General features: G+C 41.0%; 1 protein-coding gene across 1 annotated transcript in view; it reads left to right on the top strand.

The window, feature by feature from the left end:
• The window catches only part of DPYD (dihydropyrimidine dehydrogenase), a 1,498,502-nt gene that overhangs the window by 1,332,645 nt on the left and 143,916 nt on the right, over positions 1-21,941 (top strand). The window contains exon 20 of the mRNA XM_040359980.1: positions 20,794-20,973. Within this exon, the coding sequence (XP_040215914.1) occupies positions 20,794-20,973 (180 nt within the window). The remainder of the gene's footprint in view (positions 1-20,793; positions 20,974-21,941) is intronic.

The raw sequence follows: 21,941 nt of genomic DNA, 5'->3' as shown, positions 1-21,941 counted from the left end.
GGCACAATGCGGACGTGTTTCCCATCTATTGCTCCACCGCAGTTAGGAAAATCCCACCGCTCGGCAAATTGGGAAGCCACAGACTGCCATTCCTGTGGTGTGGAGGGTAGCTGTGGGGACAAACAAAAAAAGAGATTTAGTACTTTGGCACATAAACATTGCAAACATAATCCTACAAGCATCCTTGTGCAACTTTACAATTTTTAAATAGCATTTGCAAATTTTGAAGGGAGAATTTCGGGGCACAAATATATAGGGCCACTTAATTAATAACAGACTCCACAGCCCTCTGATGGGGACAAAAACACTTTGAAGGGGGGGTGGGGGGTGTTTAAACTGTTTTTAGAAAACCAAAAAAATTAAAATAAAGTGGCATGGTGGGGGTTGGCCCGAAGATAGCATGCTGGACAGGTTAATATTGGGTAAGATCAAAATATGCAGGTAGGCCAAAATAAAAAGAACATGTAAAAGCTGATATCAACATGCATAGTGAGAAAAGGGAACGTTAGTTAAACACACAGCATATCTGGGAAATAAAATAAAAAGTTAGTTTGCCACATTATTAAAGACACATTGTGAGGTTAAAATGAGGAAACTTACCTTCATATACTCCTCGTGCATAACTTTAATGATGGCAGCACACGTGTCCGGTATGATGACCCCAAGCGCCTGCGGAGAGATGCCTGTCGAGAACTTGAGGTCCTGCAGGCTCCTCCCAGTCGCCAGGTACCGCAACGTGGCAATAAGCCTCTGCTCGGCCGTGATGGCTTGGCGCATCACAGTGTCCTGCCTCGTGATATAGGGGGACAGAAGATCCAGCAGACTGTTGAATACGGGGTCCGTCATGCGGAGAAAATTCCTATAGTCATTAGGATTATTCTCCTGGATTTCCCTAAGCAGAGGCATATGTGAGAACTGGTCACGCTGGCGCAACCAATTCTTGGTCCAGAAACGCCTCCGCCCCCTGTTTCTGGCCAAAGTACTGGAATAATGAACATATCCAGCAGCCATCCCATAAACAGCACCAACTCGCGAAAATTGACGCTGCTGCTCCATCATGGCTTCAAACCGGCCGGCTGGTCAGTCAAGAACACACTCCAACAGAAAGCACAATCAAATCCAGCGGTACCTGCAAAGAACGCACGACACACAGATACGAACGCACAGTACGAATCTGCTAAGCAGAACGAACTGCACGCCTGTACCCGAATGCCAACTACGTACCCACAAGCACACGCACTGAACGAGAAAATACTACCTGCTAAAGCCTGGAGACCGAGAAGCGCGAATCAGCTCTAACCAAACCTTCACTAACACGAGCAAAGCCGTAACTAGCAAAAGCGGAACAGAGGGCGTCGCCATTGACTTTGGCCTTTCCCTTTATAGTGACGTCAAACGTGGATTACGTGCACGCGTTCAGGTCCGCAGGGAAATATCGTCCGCTGGTGTGTACAAGCCAGCGGGCCAAATGAAAAAACAGCCTTGTACGCCGGAAACAGCCCGTCGGACATTTCGAACGGACATGTTTGCTCGTGAGTACTCGGCCTAAGACTTTGTTTTTCTGTTAAAGAGATTATTTTTTGAAAGGACATCCAGGTTAGGAAATGTTCCCAATTTAGATGCAAATAGTGCTTACCAGAGTTCTTGCTTTAGTAATTATCTAACCTTCTACTCAACGTAGGAGTCATGTAAATATCCCTCCTATCCCATGCATGACTTACTGTTCTCAGAAATTCAGTCACTGTTCATCTGGATAACTATGATTAGGTTTTACACTTTGTATTATTATTATACGATGTTATATTCAATAAGCATAACGCACCACCTTAGTGCATGGAAGTATTTGCAATGGGTCATTATCACAATATGCTGTTACCTGTAAAATATGTATGCAAATAACATTTTAAATTTCATAGCTACTGTTTTATTAATATTCTACAAGACAGCAGAGAAACAATATATCTTCCTGATATATAGCCAATAAAAGGACCCAACATGTATAAATGGATGTGGTCATAATGTATTTTCTGTAAGCTGGTATATCAAGTAGAAATAAATATAGAGAATACTCTATATTTGGATAAATGCAGCCATTGTGTTCAAGAAACCGTATTTTATTTTTGAGTTTATTAAAAACATACGGTAGAGTATTTGTACAAACCGCTGCAAGACCCGTGGGAAATTGCTGCAGAGAAATCCAAAAGCCAATAGCTTCATTTTGTCTCCACAGAAAAAAAAAATACGGCTTGTAGTCCCAGATGGCGCTCCCTGACCCAAAAAAGACTTTCTTATAAGAAACATTTATTAACTGAAAAAGACACACTCGAAGGGTAGTTTAAAATGACATATTGCCCAGCCAATAACAGTAAATTGTTTGTTTTTAATTTACTTCCTGCGTTTAGAAATGGTTTGTAGAACTATTTTCAATAATCTATATTAGATTTCGTCTAGCACTGAGTGGGGAATATAAGGCTCTCACACATGAAGAGAAATGAAGTAAAGACAGTCTTGCCATGTAGGTCTCTTGTGTCTTCTGTTGTTTAATGACTCCTTTTTTGTAGAAGACTCTGTTACAGCAATAAGCATACCGAAGAAAGTACATAGCTGAGCGACTATGTCGTCTTAGCAAATCACCTTGGTTTTTTATTGCTCCTTGATTGCTTATGTCCTTTATGCTTGCCTTGGCAATAAATATATTAAAACAGGATGAAACAGAAATGGTACTTAGGGCTGCTAAAAATCGTAGTCTGTCATAGTTCCAAGTATCATGAAGTTGTCCTGGATGCAAGTCAAACTTGTATTTTACCTATGGGAATAAATCGCTGAAATGAATTAAATCACAGGTGAGCTATGATCTGTTTACCAGAGCATCATTTGAGAGCCCAGTTGAATGTTTTGGTGTCATTCATAAAAACATTGCTTTCTAAATGGGTTTTTCATACAATGTTCTGCTTCCACTAACATGACAAGCATGTTGAAAAGAATGTGGCTAAAGCATATCTAAACCTCAAAACAAAAATAATATATACAGTATTGCAGCTTACCAGTCCTTACTCCGTATTCCTGCAAACAACACACTTTCTGTCCTAGCATGACAACACTCATTCTTTCCACTGTATCTATGAAGAGAATCATGTTTGTCACCCTAGGACAGATTTACTAACATGTCTTCTGCTCTTAAACAAAAATCTTGCAAGCAAGCCTCAAGGAAAGTACGTTTGAACTTCGCTACCAGCTGCAAGCACTTCTCACATTCCCATAAATGTGCAAAAAGCATATGAAAAAAAAACAATTGCTGTGCTAATTTTAATTCATAAAACCAAATCCAATGTGATATATTGATATAAATGAACTATCCTTATAAAATCAAACAAGTGTAAATTAATGTAAACAGATCATCTCATGTGCAAAATATGCATGTATAATAATGATAATCAGGGCTTTTTTTCTCAAAGAATAGGTGCAGGGATTCCTCCTTTCTGAGTCACCCCTTGACTCCGCCCCTACCCACCTCCGAGCACTGTTCCTTGGTTCCACCTCCTACCCACCTCCCAGTGTCACCCCTTTTAGAGAATACAGAACCAAGTATCATGTTATAGCGCTAAGTATTTTGTATGGAATTTGTTAATTATAACAAGAAAGGCAGTAAAATGGATCTAGCAGGTCCCGGCAATACAGATAAAATTCATTGAAAAAAATGGCATAGGTTCCCCAGTACATTACAGGCCAATTGGGTCTGGTATGAATATTAAGGGGAACCCCAAACCAAAATTAAAAAAAAATAGTTTGGGGCCTGGTATGGAATTTGGGGGGACCCCCAAACAATTAAGGAGAACCCTGTGCCAATTTTGTTTTAAAATGGTGTAGGGTCCCCTCAAAATCCATACCAGACCCTTCAGATCTGGTATGGATTTTAAGGTGAACCCCGCTCCAAAATAAAAAAAATGGTGTAAGGGTCCCCCCAAAAATCCATACCATACCCTTATCTGAGCACGCAACCTGGCAGGTCACAGGAAAAGAGGAGGGATGAGAGAGCGCCCCCCCCCCTCCTGAACCGTACCATGCTACATGCCATGGACTTTTTTCTTTTTTAATAAAGGACTTGTCCCAAGCTGGCTTTTGTTTTGTTTTTTCATTTTTGACACTTTTTTGGGTGAAATGGTAGAATTCACATAGGGGGTGGGATCTGGGGGTCCCCTTGTTAAATGGGGCTTCCAGATTTCAATAAGCCCCCCGTCCGCAGACCACCACAACCACCAGGCAAGAGTTGTGCGGGATAAGCCCCTTGTCCCCATCAACATGGTGACATGGTGCTTTGTATTTTTTTTTGTTTTTTTGGCCCGGGGTTTCCCTTAAAATCCATACCAGACCTGAAGGGTCTGGTATGGATTTTGAGGGGGACCCCTTTGCCATTTAAAAAAAAAAAATGGTTCCCCTTAATACCCATACCAGACTTGGTATTAAATTTGGGGTGACCCCCACGCCATTTTGTTTTTTAAATTTTGGTTCGGGGTTCCCCTTAATATTCATACCAGACCCAAAAGGCCTGGTAATGGACTGGGGGAAAACCCATGCCGTTTTTTTTCAATTAATTTTATCTGTATTGCCGGGACCCGACAATTCATTATAGCTGCGATCAGTTTTAAATTACCTTTTTTCCTTTAGAAATGTCATTTCGCTGCAGGGACTGTTCTAAACACGGGTTAAATGTACCACTTTACAGGCATAATATAGACACCCCTAAGTATGAAATTTAAAGGAATATTTCACTTTTATTGTTTCACTTTAACCACTTAAGCCCCAGACCATTTTGTTTCTAAATGACCAGGCCACTTTTTGCGATTCGACACTACGTCGCTTTAACTGACAATTGCACTGTCGTGCGACGTGACTCCCAAACAAAATTGATGTCCTTTTTTTTACCACAAATAGAGATTTCTTTTGGTGGTATTTGATCACCTCTGTGGTTCTTATTGTTTGTGCTATAAACAAAAATAGAGAGATCATTTTGAAAAAAATTCAATATTTTTTTGGTTTTACTATAATAAATATCCCCCAAAAATATATATATATAAAAAAAAACGTTTTTTTCCTCAGTTTAGGCCGATACGTATTCTTCTACATATTTGTGTTAAAAAAATCGCAATAAGCGCTTATTGATCGGTTTGCGCAAAAGCGTCTACAAAATAGGGGTTAGTTTTATAGCATTTTCATTAATATTTTTTGTTTACTAGTAATGGTGGCGATCTGTGATTTTATCGTGACATTATGGTGGACACATCGGACACTTTTGACACATTTTTGGGACCATTGTCATTTTTACAGCGATCAGTGCTATAAAAATGTGAAGAGGTTAACCACTAGGTGGCGTTTTATGGGTTAAGTGTTCCCTAAGGCGTGATTCTTACTGTAGGGGGGCGTGGCTTGCTGTGACACGTCACTGATCATGTTCCAGATGACAGGGAACACGACAGTGTCAGCTAGGCAGAACGGGGAGATGTTGTGTTTACAATATCTGCCCATTCTTTGTCTCTGTGAGACGATCGCGGGGTATGCCCACGACGATCGAGTCCGCGGGACCCACGGGCGTGCTTACGAAGATCGCACGTGCCCGCAACAACCACTTCTTAAAGAGGACATACAGGTACGTCCCTTTGCCTGCACGTGCCATGCTGCAAACGTATATCTGCGTGCGGCAAGCCATTAAGCATTATTAAAATAACTGCTCCCGAGAAAACTTAAAAAAAAAAAATTGCATTGATACATGTCCCCAAACACTTTTTTGACAATAACTTGCATATAAGCCTTTAAAACTAGCACTTTTGTTTTTTTAATGTTAGTGTCCCATAGACTATAATGGGGTTCCGTGGCTTTCGAATTTTCCCCAAACTTAGGATATTGTTCGGTGTTTGCCAGAACATCCGAACAACCTAAGTTTGGCCTGAACTTATGTTAGGGCCGAACCGTTCGCCCATCACTCCTAGTCACCACGCTAAAATCTGCTTTAAAACTCGTAAAGTCTGCTAATTCCATGATTCAACACTCACTGCTGTGCATACAGGTTCTACCTCTGGGAACAGCCACCGTGACGTCCTTTCGCTCCTCCTATACATATACCACAGGGGAAATTCAAGGAATTAGGATTAGCGTGGCACAATGATTTATTTTTTCATGTCTTCCTCTCTTTATTTCCATTAGGTTAATAGGTTAATGGGGGGTGGGGGGGTTGCCGAATAATTAGTGATTTACAGCACATAGCTTTAACCTATTCAATGCTGGGCACTTTCACCCTGTTTCTGCCCAGGCCAATTTTCAGATTTCAGACACATTTTGAATGGCAATTGCACGGTCATGAAACAGTGTACCCCTATTAAATATGTATAATTTTTTTACATAAATAGAGCTTCCCTTTGGTGGCATTTAATCACTGCTGGGTGTTTTATTTTTTGCTAAATAAATAAAAAAATTAAAAATATTGAAGAAAAAAAATGTTTTGTTATAATATTTTGCAAATAAATAATCTTTCTAAAATTTATAAATGTAGACCAACATTTACACTGCTACATTTCTTTAGTGAAAATAACCCAAATCAGTGTGTATTATTTAGTCAGTAGGAAAGTTATACACAAACTATGATATATATATATATATATATATATGTGTGTGTAGCGGGGTATCGCCCTTTTTTATGTGATACAAAAGACTACCATTGCTGATCGTGAAGGATCTCAGCTCCCTCCTGTGGCCGAGTTGGGTTAGAGCCACCTGTTGTTTACATTTCATTCTGGTACCGCAGTGAATGTTGGGGGATTGAGTGCAGAAGGAGAAGAGACTTCATTTGCCCTGGCCTATAATTAACTACATTACCCAGAGAGCAGCTGTGCCACCCCAAGATGCTTTGCCTTCCGCACCGCCTGCTGGGGGAGGTAATTTAAGGGAGAGGACGTGTTTGGCACGCTCTCTCTGGACCACCTCCTCAACCCAGGAGAACACTGTCAGGAGTGTCTCCACAGGAAGTAGGCGGGCGAGATCCCAGTAACCCTGCGACCTGTCTGAGGACCGGAGACTGTTGATCGACTGGACGGCATGCCGTAGAAGGACAAGGCCTGAACCGGTTGGGTGAGACGGGCACTTGCCTGAAAATACTGATTGTCTTACGGAAGGGCGGATCGTTTGACTATTCAGTAAGTTTTAACAGTTTACTTTTACCCTTTTGGATTATAAATTACTCTTTGCGCGCCAACGCATGCCAATGCACAAGTGCACAAACTATTGGCATGAGACTGTATTGAAGTTTGGCCTGGGACGTCAGGTCATTCTCATTAGCTATAGTACCCAAGGGTTATCTATTTAGCGTTGTGTATTGACTATATTCATTGCATTGCTCGTTGACCGAGTAATTAGTTATTTTACTTTATATAGTATTATAGAGAGGCAGAGAGCTGGGTGAGGTTTGGCAAGAGGGTATTTCAATGTATTTCAATGTATATGTTTTGTTGAAAGGGTCCCTCTGGCTGTGTGCTCACACAGGTCTACATGCAGTGGCGTATCTAGGGTATGGCAGCCATGACAAGTGCCATGGGCGCCATATGAAGGGGGCGCTGATGAGTGGCTGGGCAGCAAGGCACTTACCAGGGTCTGAGGGTCTCTTCTTCCCTCCTCCCGAGCATAGGCAGAATCTCCTTTTCAGCACCTTGGCAGCGCTATCCCTGCTGTGTTCAGCCACAGCCCTCCCCTGTTCTTCCAGGCTCTCCCATTCCATCTGGTCGGATTGGCAGCGCACAAAGAAGGAGGAACATCACTTTCCCCCTCTCCTCTGTGAAAACTGAGGCCTTAAGTGATGAACATTTCATCACTTTCAGTATTGGTTCTGCAATTAGCTGGCCTTGTTTATTGATTGGTTTGCACAAAAGTTATAGCGTTTACAAAATAGGGGGTAGTTTTTATAGCATTTTTATAAATATTTTTTTTTTACTAGTAATGGCGGCGATCATCGATTTTTTTCGGTACTGCGACATTATGGCGGACACTTCGGACACTTTTGATACATTTTTGGGACCATTGGCATTTTTATAGCGATCAGTGCTATAAAAATGCATTGGATTACTATAAAAATGCCACTGGCAGGGAAGGGTTTAACACTAGGGGCGGGGAAGGGGTTAAGTATGTTCCCTGGGTGTGTTCTAACTGTAGGGGGGGTGGATTTACTAGGGGAAATAACTGATCGCTGTTCATACATTGTTTACACACACAGCTCCGGTCCCCGCTCTGTAACGAGCGATCGCGGGTGCCCGGCGACGATCGCCCCCCTGCCGGTCACATGCACGGGGATTGAGGGCGAGCGGGGGGCGCGCATGCGCGCCTCCAGTGGCGTGCATGCCCCTATTGGCTGCTGGGCGAGGTGACGTATAGCTACGTGCTCTCGCCCAGCAGAGCTGACCTGCTGCCGTATAACTGTGGTGGCTGGTCGGCAAGCAGTTAAGTAAAGCATTACTTTGGTTATACTGAAGTCTGTGTGCAGCCTATGTTTCATACTGCAAGATCCCTTCATTTAAGGTAACCCTTTTTATTTGCATAATCTGTTGTAGTGTAACGGAATATTGTGCTATCCCACAAGCTCCTGGGGTCCACAACTCCCATATTACCAGGTGTGTCAAGGGAGGGTTTTGAGCCACTTTAAGGGGTTAATAACAGAGCGTAGACCCAAAACAACCAGCAGCTCCTCCGGGGGTAGTACTACATATATATATATATATATATATATATATATATATATATATATATATATATATATATACTGTATATATATTATATATATATATATATATATATATATATATATATATATATATATATATATATATATATATATATATATATATATATATATATATATGAAAATTGATCAGTCCTGATGTACTGACAGCCTATCTAATTTCTTAAGGTTCGAAAATGCCTGGACAGTAAAAAATACCCTCTCAAATGACCCCTTTTTGGAAAGTAGACAGTCCAAAGTATTTAGAGAGTTTTAATTTTTTGGTCACAATTTTTAACATACTGTCACCGGTGCAGTGCAGAGGAATGACTCCAGGTGAAGCCACGTGGGAGGTGGTGAGACTAGTAGAGGTGGACTACTATTGCAACTAAGCGAGATTGTTCTGACGTATTATCCATGCTTTTAAATTTTAAATAAATGTGAGTTTATTGCTAGCTGGGGTGGAGAGATTTCATTTTTCATCCCTCGGATACTGCACTATATGAGGCACCTTTTCTTGTTTTTTTCCATGCATTTCTGAACTTAATGGGTAGCAAATGTGGAAGCAGCACAGTGGAAGGAACGCATACCAGTCATAGATTGCCTTTTTCCTTGAGCCATCAATGATTATTGACAATTCCCAGGATGGAGTTTTTGCACAGGGTGTAAGGTGCGATTGACCCCCTGTAGGGTCGTGTAAAGGAGGTGAGCGAGCATTGCATGTGGTGGTGGGAGCACTTTAAATATGGAGGTTGTTTGAAGAAGCACCACACAAGCTGTCTGTACATCAGTGTTTCTTTGCACAATTGTTCACAGTGTTTACCTTTTGCAGCGCTGCCATACTTTTATTTTCATTTTGTTTGGGTACCACATCGCAGGACCGCACAATTGTCAGTTAAAGGGACGCAGTGCTGAATCGCAGTGTTTACTATTGTTATTAGCTGTGATTGGCCATAGTTAATCACATGGTACAGGTAGGCTGTGAGTGGTCCTATCTGTACCATGTGATCATGGCGATCAATCACAAAGATCAACAAAATAGTACACAATAAAGGGCATGAATCAAAGCCATTCATGTGGTCTGCTGTTATTGGTCACAGCGATCACATGGCAATGGTAGTGGACCTATAAGCTGATCCGTCATCGTTGACAGATCATGGCGGAGCATGGCCCAATCCTGGGAACAGTAAGGCCCCGTACACACGACCAGTTTCCTCGGCAGAATTCAGCTTCCGACCGAGTTTCTGGCTGAATTCTGCCGAGGAAACTGGTCGTGTGTACACTTTCGGCCGAGGAAGCCGACGAGGAGCTCGACGAGGAAATAGAGAACATGTTCTCTATTTCCTCGTTGTTCTATGGGAGCTCTCGGCCCGCCGAGCTCCTCGGCGGCTTCAGGGCTGAACTGGCCGAGGAACTCGATGTGTTTGGCACGTCGAGTTCCTCGGCCGTGTGTACGGGGCCTTAAAGAAGGCATTTTGACTACATTATTGATGCTGCTTCTTTTTGGGACTGACATATTTATGCCTGGTATAGAAGTGGAATAAAAATTATGAATGTCTATGGCAACCAGTCATATTTTAACTATTAATTCTCTGTATCATATTAGAACATGAGAAGTAGAATGTAAGTGAATGGAATGAGTAAACATTGTTTCTAATATAAGCAAGTGTTTGTTTTTAAAATTGATTGCAGTTATTTTTGTTCAGTTCACAAAATATCAAATCGTTATATACTTTACTTCTTAAAGTGGAGTTCCACCCATTTTTTTATGTTTGTCTGTGCTGCATGCTCTAATCTCATAGTGTTCAGAATGGACAATTTTTATTTAATTTGTTGCTTGTAAATACCTTTATTTTGTAGTCCTTCATTACTTCCTCCTCCTTATTTGCCTAGGCTATTTGCAAGGGTTTCTGGGATAGGCATCATGTTTCCCAGTAGTCCTTGCAAACCTGACTGAAACCTATTACATTGCTTGTGCACTGAGCATGTGCGAGATATGCAAAGCTAAAACCCAGGAAGTCATACAGTCTGGCTTCATGATGCCCACACTTAAGATGGCCACGGTCTATTTCTAGATTATAAACTATTTAAATGCTGTAACAACCTAACAAAACGGACCTTAGTTTACAGACTAACTTTACTAGAATACATTACGCTTGTGCATTACAGGGGTATTTATATTTAAAAAGTGAAATTGTGGGTGGAACTCCCCTTTAAATTATTTTAGTGAAAGATAAGAGAGTCTTCTTTTGCTAAGTCAATCTTTTTGGAAGTCTGTTTCTCAAGAGAAAGGGTTCAAACAAGGGTATGACATCAAGGGCATGTGCCCCGCGTCTTCTGCTGCGTGCCCCAAATGTCTTTTGACCATACTGGAATTGTAGTCCTCAGTTTATGCAGCAGTATTCAGGAAGGCACATATTTCAAGGGTGCAATTGGAAGACAAATATCTGCCTATCGTCGTTATAATATCCTTAAAGCCACTGCAGCCAAAGTCACTGCAACTTTTTTATTGGATGGACTTTTCTGTTTGTATAGAGCATAATGTAAATTGTTTTCCTTTTCCTTGTTGAAACATGCAACGTCCAATAAAAAATTATCGTCAAAAAATTAAGAATATTTTTGCCACATTATTCCCATTACTTCCATGTCAGACCCTGCAATTCCAAAGTTTGCCTACAGCTCTCCAGACTGGGTATGTTGTTAGCAAAAATCAGCCTATGATAGGCAACCAAATCGACTCAGGAAATGCTAATTTCCATAAAATACATTCATCCTAGAAATTTTGGCTGCATGATTAAAGGTCCTTACTTCTCACGGTTAGATGTTCGGGAAAATAGCATTTGGTTTTTACCATATATTATGTCATTTGTGTTTGCAAGCCCATTAGGACAATGCAGTTTAGGCTGTGAAGAGCAGAAGCTAAGAGCAGATTGCTGTTTACATGCTCACGGATCGAAGGTAAGTTAATCCGGTAGCAGTTAATGATTAGTGCAAGAATTCATGATGTAGAACTAATGTCGACGATAAATATTTACAGCTTTTCTAAGTGCTCATTCTTTAGCCAGACAACAGTAGATTGTGGATAAGACACTCGTGAACACTGCAAATAAAAAAAGCACTTTCAGCAGCTGGGGAAGAGAGATTTAGCAAGGAGAGGTATATGAATCAAGCTAAAATTGGTCACGGAATCACCAGAGTGACCTTAACTATAGCGATTTCATAGCACTTTATATCACATTTAGGGTTGAATTACAATTAAGCAAATGGATTTGGTATATTGGTCATATATTATGTGCTGTGAATTCTTGTGCTTGCCATGGATAAAATAAAATTTTGTAAAAGATCCAGATTGCTGCTGTGTCTTAAATATGAGAAAATTCAAACCTCTGAATGTATATGGTGTTAAATTAGTGATGAGTGAATCAGTCTGCATGTACTGTAATTCGCTGACCATTCACTGAATGCATTGCAAAGTTCAGAAGTTGTAAACTTTAACCTGGACCCCATGATCTATGGGAGGGATCTTGATTCTGGCCATTTTAAAGGCAACTTGACTGTGTGCTTTGAAAAGTCTAGCTGTCACTCTGCAAGTGCAGTTGCTCCAGAGCTTGGTAAGTGAGGTAAAGCTTCACTTTGCAAAAAATACTTAATCACATGCCAGTGGTGGATGATGTAAGTCAACAGAGCCTCTGCTCATTTACTAAGCTCTGGAGCAACTTCTCTTACAGAAGTGCACAGTACATTTGCCTTTATTAAAGGGGTTGTGAAGGTCCGTTTTTTATTTTCTAAATAGGTTCCTTTAGGCTAGTACATTGTTGGTTCACTTACCTTTTCCTTCAATTTCCCTTCTAAATGTTTTTTTTTCTTTGTTTTCTTTGTCTGAATTTCTCACTTCCTGTTCCTCCTCAGTAAGGTGTTCAGTAAGCTGTTCTAAATTACTTTCCACTGCTTGGATTTTGGTGAAAAGCTTACTGAGGAAGAAACAGGAAGTGAGAATTTCAAACAAAGAAAAAAAAACATTTAGAAGGGAAATGGAATGAAAAGGTAAGTGAACCAACAATGCACTAGCTTAAAGGAACCTATTTAGAAAATAAAAGACAAACCTTTTGCAACCGCTTTAAATCAACCCTGTAGTGCCAATATGGGGCAGGAGGATAACGATGTCACTCCCTGAGCTCTCGTTCACTCTTTATACCCCCCTTTAAACCTACCGGGTATGAATCAAGGCCATTTACTCCTAAATGTCCGACCTATAGGATCAACTCTCCACCTTTGCCTGACGAACTAGTACAACTTATACACCCTAGGAAAAGTGTTGCAGGTTGCCCCCCTCTCTTCTTCCTCTCTTTCTTTCTTTATCTTTCCAGCTCCCCCCCTCACAACTTAGTTTTCTTTAACAGGAGATCCATTCAGTTCTGTTAAAGGGGAACAACACCTAAGGTAGACATTGATGGTCAGACTTTCAGGCCAAGGAAGTATAATAAAAAATATTTTAATAGCATATTAAATTACAAACAATAATAGAGCAATATAATTTACAACAAATGACCATTGTATGCACAATCCTCAGAAGTCGCCAACGCACGTTTCGCCGTGGGGCTTCTTCAGGACGAAGACGAGGAATACATGAGTGACAAAGAACAGAAAATTTATATGACAGATGGTCCTCCAGCGGATGCATCCATAAGGCATATACGGCAAAGAGCAGGGAGAGGTCAAGATCATTAAAGAACCTGAACAAAGGTTTCCATGGACCGAGATCTTGAAATGACCACAAGGTCAGAGCATAAATTGCAGACTTGAAAACGAGCGCCACAGGAGGGTGTGCACATCAATTATGCTAGCATATATGGTCCTGGGCCCACTGGGACAACAGATGTCAGCAACGGCAAGCACAAATAGCCCTAACAGGTGGGGCCTTGATAAACGGTGCCCACAATGAACAACAGTGTTGTGGGCTATGTGGAGATCAAGCGGCTGACCCGTGAATAACGTCTGTGTCCCATCCAGTTCTGTATTGTTCTGTATTGTGGTTTTCTAGTTATTAACAATGGTTTCACTGGATTTACTGCTTTATGTACTCTTCCAATGTTAAAATGTATTATTTCAGGTGACGCAGGGTACCTCCCGTCGCTCACAACATATATTCTTCAATAAATTATTATTAAAAAATATATATATTGACCTCTAAGGCCATGTACACACGGTAGGTCCATCTGATGAGAATGGTCCGACGGACCGTTTTCATCGGTTCACGGCTGAAGCAGACACCATCAGTTAAAAATCGATCGGGTCAGAACGCGGTGACATAAAACACACAACGTGCTGAAAAGAACGAAGTTCAATGCTTCCAAGCATGCGTCGACTTGATTCTGAGAATGCGTGGGTTTTGAACCGATGCTTTTGTGTACTAACCATCGGTTTTGACCGATGGTCAGCCGTCCATCGGTTCGATTTTAAAGCCAGTTCTCTCATTTTTGTCCAAAGGACAACAGACTGATGGGCCGTACACACGGTCGGTTTGGACCGATGAAACTGAACTTCAGTCCGTTTTCATCGGTTTAGACCGGTCGTGTGTACGCGGCCTAAGAAATAGAGATAGAGGAAAATATCTGTGCTTAAATCAAAATATCTTACATATACAGTATATGACACATAAAGTGCATAAGGGGATGTGACCACATGTTAAGCCTGAGAATTCTGAATAAACCCTTACATATTTATAGCAAACTTTTGCTTAAAACTGTTTTTTTTTTCCACATGTATTGCAATACGTATTCAAGCTGGCCAACTGCATCAAAGTAATCCTACTCTGGTCAATCTCTACTCCACTCTGCAAAATGTCAAGTACTTAATTGCGTATAGCATACTTAAGTAGACACATAGGGGGGGTTTAATAAATAAATATTTACACTCTTTTGGTGGTATAGCCTGGGCTTAATTCATGAAAGCTTTACACCAGTTTCACTCCAGATTCAGGTTGTACTGCCACCTTCAGAATCTGTTGTTATGGCTGCAACCTATTGAGACAGAATTACCACCAGTTCACAGATAAGCAATTAATGTCGTACCCTCCTTGTTTGGTAAAGGGCTGCTAGGCAAAATTTAGTTTGACTCCCCTGTATTCAGTGGAGCAGGAGTTTGTTTTATAGGTTGCTGCTCTTATGTTTTCCATGTCTTATGGAGGATCCTATAGTGGGAGTAAAAGAAGAGCAGGCAGCCTGAATATTATGGGATTCCAGCCAATCCCTGGAGAGGTGTGCCCAGAAGGTAGTGAGAAAGCATGGGCAGTTTTGCAGCAGTGTTACTGGGTCTAGCCCTTTTGGAGCACTTGGGATTTACGTATAAGCTATAGGATACTTTACTATTGCAAAGAAAAAAATAAAGCTAACAGCCTTAATGAAATAGTAATTGACCAGTGGCAAAAGAGTTTCATAGTTTATCTTGGATCTTATTTTTTTTGCATTTTGTATTTAATAAGATATCAAAACATAGGGGTAGATTCAGATAGAATGGTCTATCTTTCGGCCCAGCGTAACGTATCTCAGATACGTTACGCTGCTGTAATTTAGGGCGCAAGTTCTGTATTCAGAAACAACTTGCGCCCTTAGTTACGGCGGCGTAACGTATCTGTGTCAGCGTAAGCCCGCCTAATTCAAATGTGGATGATGTGGGCCGTTTTTTTTGTATATTAACTGTGACCCTGCGTATTTGATGTTTTTTACGAACAGCGCATGCGCCGTTCGTGAAAAAAACCCAGTGCGCATGCTCGAAATTCCGCCGCAAATCGTCATTGCTTTCGACGTGAACGTAAATTGCGTCCAGCCCTATTCGTGAATGACTTACGCAAACAACGTAAAATTTTCCAAACTCGACGCGGGAACGACGACCATACTTAACATAGGATACGCCTCATATAGCAGGGGTAACTATACGCCGAAAAAAGCCTAGCGTAAACGATGTAAAAAAATGCGCCGGCCGGACGTACGTTTCTGAATCGGCGTATCTAGCTCATTTGCATATTCCTTGCGTAAATCTATGGAAGTGCCACCTAGCGGCCAGCGTAAATATGCAGCCTAAGATACGACGGTGTAAAAAAACTGGAGAGCATGTAAGCAGCATTGTTAAGCTGCAATGTAAGCGTGAGAGGATAGGTAGTTTTTGTGATGATATACAGTACAATTTAGAGAGTATTATTGTAAGTGATACTGGATGCAGGCATCCAGCAGCAAGAAAGACCAGTAGAGATGGACCAAACACCCCCCAGTTTGGTTTGCGCCAGAACTCTCAATCATCATAAAAGTTCGGACCGAACACGAACCCTATAAGTCTATAGGACCCGAACTTGAAATATCAAAAGTGCCCATTTTGAAGGCTCATATGCAAGTTATTGGTCATAAAAAGGGTATGGAGGCTTTTTTAAGCGAATTTCTTTTTAAAAAAGAGAGTTTTTAAAAGAGCAGTGATTTTAATGATGCTTAACGTGAAACAATAAAAATTTAAAATGCCTTAAAATTTCGGGCCAGATTCACGTAGAATCGCCCTACGCTGCGGCGGCGTAACGTATTACATTTACGTTACACCGCTGCAAGTTTTCAGCGTAAGTCCTTGATTCACAAAGCACTTGCCTGTAAACTTGCGGCGGCGTATCGTAAATCCGCCTGGCGCAAGCCCGCCTAATTCAAATGGGGCGGGGACCATTTAAATTAGGCGCGTTGCCGCGTCGAACGTACTGCGCATGCTCCGTCCCTAAAATTTCCCGACGTGCATTGCGCTAAATGACGTCGCAAGGACGTCATTGGTTTCGACGTTAACGTAAATGGCGTCCAGCGCCATTCACGGACGACTTACGCAAACTACGTGAAATTTCACATTTCGACGCGGGAACGACGGCCATACTTAACATTGGCTAGACCACCTAGAAGGCAGCTTTAGTTTTACGCGCCCTATCTCTACGGAAACAATGTAAATTTACAGCGACGGGCAAATCGGACGTTCGTGAATCGGCGTAACTAGTCATTTGCATATTCTACGCCGACCGCAATGGAATTGACACCTAGCGGCCGGCCTAGAATTGCAGCCTAAGATCCGACGGTGTAAGTCACTTACACCTGTCGGATCTTAGGGCTATCTATGCGTAACCTGATTCTATGAATCAGGCGCATAGATACGACAATCGTATCTCAGAGATACGACGGCGTATCAGGAGATACGCCGGCGTATCTCTTTTGTGAATCTGGCCCATAGTGCCTGGGGAGTCCCCTTAGTCTGCATGTAAATTGGCACATCTGTAACATGTATAGAACCTGCTATAGCAAAACTGACACTTGTAAAGAAAAAAAAACACATTTAAATAAATTTTGCCTGCAAGCTTTCTTTATTTTAAAAAGCTGCAATTTGGACACTGGACATGTGAGTGGCAGGGAATGGATTTTTTTTTTTTTTTTTACAGATAAAATCGAAAGTGTATTATTTTGAAGACAACAGCAAGAAATGGCAGCTGTTATCATAAAATTAAAACTAGAATGTATTATTTCAGAGACAGCATTTCGGCACTTGTGTAAGCACCATTTTGAAAAAGAGACCTTAATGCATTCTATATATTTATATGGGCATGGAGTGAAGCTGAATTATCTCAAGAGAGCTATTTCACACTGACAGCTGGCCGCATTATCGGTAAAGCGATGCTAGTTTTAGCAGCATTTTACCATTGTTTTAGCTGCGCTATTCGGCCACTAGTGGGGCGCTTTTAACCCCTGCTAGCGGTCGAAGAAAGGGTTAAATGTGACTGTGTAGCGCCCCCCCCCCCCTCCCAAAAAAATTTCTGCGGACGCCCATGGTTGTGTGTTAAGTTATTTTGAAAGGAAAGGAAATTTACACTGTTATGCAAGCTGTACAATGTAGTAAAGTGTAATTTCTTCAGTGTTGTCACATGAAAAGATATAATAAATTATTTACAAAAATGTGAGAGGTGTACTCACTTTTGTGAGATACTGTGTATATAAATATATACGTATGTAGCACTACCACCGAAGGAGCTGCTGGTTTGTTTTGGGTTGCATATTACCTCTGTATCTCCGTCGTCTAGGGTACTTGATGAGAGTTGTAGTAAAGGGAATGTCCACACGACAGGTGTCTTTTCTGTGCTTTTATTACCCAGCCGGGTAAAAACAATTAAACAGTAGAAAGGTGAAGGCATAGCAAATAGGAGACAGCAGATTCAGGTGTAACTGAATATGGGAAACAGTCCTGCTTCCAACGATACTTTACTTTGCCACTACAGCCGCACCTGGACAGGCCTCTCTCACCAGCCTGGCAGCCAGAATATCACTCGAACTTAGGATTAAGTCTCTGCCACAGACCCTCCTAAACGATTGGAGACATTTATTGTCCGGAATCCTCTCTCAGTAGATTCAGCACCGGGATCTCCTTCAGGTAGTTTTGTGAAATCAGCGACAGAAAGGTGACCAACATCCAGCTTGTCAGAACCCAGATTGTCCCCCAATGAATGGACAGGCCTCTCCTGGAACACCAGCCTCATGCTCGGTATCCTTCGGACAGACTCCTCATCAGTCAGCTTCCTCCAATTGGACAGACAGCTCTGGACCCCCTTTAGATTGGGGACCCAGTCGATCACTGCGTCCGTACAGCAGATCAATTGCTCCGGGCCAACGTGGTCCCGGAACCAGGAACACTGCTACCCAAGCACACCCCGACCAGGAGGGCCATATGCAGGGGTGTCATGGAATGGCTACCCCAATGGTGGGCGTGACACGAGGAAGAACCTTGAGGTAATGGTGTCTGCCCCCTTTACACCCCTCCCCAGCATGCACAGCGAGGTGGCCAACCACTTACTGGCTGCTAAGGAGTGATACTCAGACACGCTTGACCCCACTGCTGCCACCTGCCGTCCGGGGGTGATGGGAGTCCCCGGACAAAAGGTTAGCCCACAGTACAGCCAAGCTAGAGCAGAGACGCACATTTAAACAATCAAACTAGTTCAACTATATTCCTCTGTTTGTTTTGGGGAATTTAAATACAATAGTCAGGAAAACAATTCAGCATCTTTTTAAAGCTAAACTCTTTATTGACTTTCAGTGTAAGCAAGCAATCACAGTGTAATGAAGCACAGTCAGTTGTAGAGAAATCTAGTTAATTACAGTGCAGCCATCTAATACACACTGGTCTCGGTCAAACTGCAGCTGAAAATTCAAAATGTTAGTAAGAAAACCAGAAATGTGGAATGTTTTCTGCATTGTCACTATTATACCTTCTTAACTTTAAAGAATACATAGATTACTTGTATACTGTATGTTTGGGGTTTTCAATTTTAGTGACAATCTACAAAGATGTCAAGTTGAATTGTTAGGTACTGTTGGAGCAAAGCAAATTCTTCAACTACTTTAATACTTGGAATATGGTAGTGTTAACATCAGACATTTTTTTCACATAAGGTATATTGTTTGACAATTAAAGGTACTTATTGCCTCCTATCAAGGTCATATAACTCTTCCTGACAATGTCCTTATTTTTTTTCACTCTAAAAAAAATCAAGCTATAGTTGATAAGGCACAATTCAGGGTCAGCATGTTGGGATGCTGGTTCAGAGATGAGCCAATCATGTAAATCCTGGTGCTTGGCTAGTTATTACTTGTGTTCACAAATTTCTGACATAAATAGGCCCCTGTTGCAGCCATTTGAGACTCATCATGTAGCTACATAATATTGTAACTTACAATGTTACAGTAATATCACTGGGAAAGGAGATTGAGGAAATACTTGCCTTTGCCTGCAGCAGACTAATGACAACATCTCAGCCTGGGAAAAATGTCCTTACTGAAATGCAAGTACTGCTTTTTAATGATAAAAGGTAGAGCTTTTCTGAAAAATCATATTTACTGTATACTATGATATATGAGTAAATTATTTATTCAGACCTATAAAGTTACAGAAAGGGACGCTTTAACTACTTCTCATCCGACCATTGACGGCCACGAGGTGGCTCTACAATGCTGGGAGGCCATCAATATACGGCCTCTGGCCTCCCGCTGCGTGCGTGCCCGCCTCGTCAATCAGGTGCCGATGCGCGTGCCTGGTGGCCGCGATGTCCGCCAGGCACCCGCGATTGGCAGTCACAGAGCCAGGGATGTGGATCTCTGTGTGTAAACACAGAGATCAACATCCTGTCAGGGAGAGGAGACTGATGGTGTGTCCCTTGTACATAGGGACAACCATCGGTCACCTCCCCCAGTCGGTCCCCTCCCCCCACAGTAAAAATCACCTAGCAGGGAACAAATTTAACCCCTTGATCGCCCCTAGTGTTAACCCCTTCCCTGACAGTCACATTTATACAGTAATCAATGCATATTTATAGTTTGCTGTATAAATGTGAATGGTCCCAAAAATGTGTCAAAAGTGTCCGATGTGTCTCCGTAATATCGCAGTCCTGACAAAAATCGCAGATTGCCGCCATTACTAGTAAAAAAATAATTATAAAAAAAATCATAATCCTATCCCCTATTTTGTAGACGCTATAACGTTTGCGCAAACCAATCACTATACGCTTATTGTGATTTTTTTTTACCAAAAATATGTAGAAGAATACATAATGGCCTAAACTGAGGGAAAAAAAATATTTTTTTTTTTTTTAAATTGGATATTTATTATAGCAAAAAGGAAAAGATATTGTGTTTTTTTCATAATTGATGCTCTACTTTTGTTTATAGCGCAAAAAAATAAAAAACGCAGAGATGATCAAATACCACCAAAAGAAAGATCTATTTGTGGGAAAAAAGGACGTAAATTTTGTTTGGGAGACACGTCGCACGACCGCGCAATTGTCATTCAAAGCGTGACTGTGCTGAAAGCTGAATTTTCGCCTGGGCAGGAAGGGGGTATATGTGCCCAGTAAGCAAGTGGTCAATAAAGTGATGGGAAAAAATTATTGAAATTGTCATAAAATATAGAAAAAAAAAAATAGAGAAAAAAAAGTTTTGTTTTATAATGACTACTATGTTTCTGTTTGGATGATTCTCTAGGTTTGCAGTGCCATTCAAAATCAAGACTTTACATTGATTGATGACTACTGTACTGGCCTAAAGGCACTTCTATATCTGAAGAGCATTGAAGAGCTCCAAGACTGGGATGGGCAGAGTCCACCAACAATACAACACCAAACTGGAAAACCCATCCCGAAAATCTCAGATATTATTGGAAAGGTCTGTTGTTTTTTTTTTTCCTTTATTGTAGTTTGTTTTCTAAAGGAACAATGCAATCAAACAACAAAGCCAGATTTTCCAAGCTGTAGGAGGCAAGAATATAAAAGACATCTTTTCTTTTCTTTTCATTTTTTTTTTTTTTTTTTGAATAGTAATGTTTCTCCAGAATCTGTCTGCATGGAATGGCCTTGATTTACATTTACCATTCATAGCTCTCCATCATATAAAGTCTGTGGCATAATGCATATTTAAATATAAAAAATGCAATCACAAGAAAACAGTGCTAACATTTAGCTGTCTGCTCTCTGGTATCATACAGAAGCACAGCATGTCAAATTTAAATTTTTTATGTTGCCAATTGCAAAAAAGAAAACGGAACAATGCCTTATACATACTAAATATGCTTTAAAAAATAAAGCTAAAAGCTAGAAACTGCCCAAATGTTATCCAGAGCCAAGTTATATTGGAACAGTGCCACATTAATATGTTTAAAAGCAAAACTCCACTTAGTACCAATAGCAGGAATTTATTAAAGCACACAGTGAATGTACTATCATTTTGATGTTTCTGTGTTTATAACTCATCAATTTTGTTTTATTCTTCTGTCTTGGTGCACCCACCTCATGCTCAGCATGTCTTAGCTGGATAACTACGTACTCAGCATTGCAGCACAAATACTTCCAGATTTCTGTGCCATATACCTCAAACATAAAAAAAATATCATTCATTCTGTTAATCACTATGATGCAGAAACATAAGTTAAAGTTAAGTGAGTTAAAAAGTAATGCATTGTAAATGCTACATTTAACTTCTTTGCTTTTAAGATCTCTGTGTTATTCTCTGTAAGATAGAATCTGAAAATCCTTTCCTTACTGTGATAATATTGAGGTCTGATAAACTGTGTAGAGAAAATGAAGGAGTGGTACTAAACACAACATCACCCTAATAGGGACTAGCTTTATGTTCGA

Source organism: Rana temporaria, chromosome 7 (genome assembly GCF_905171775.1).
Source record: "Rana temporaria chromosome 7, aRanTem1.1, whole genome shotgun sequence".
Lineage (NCBI taxonomy): Eukaryota > Metazoa > Chordata > Amphibia > Anura > Ranidae > Rana > Rana temporaria.
The sequence above is the reverse complement of the archived record's forward strand: the minus strand, read 5'-3'. Positions and strand labels throughout refer to the sequence as shown.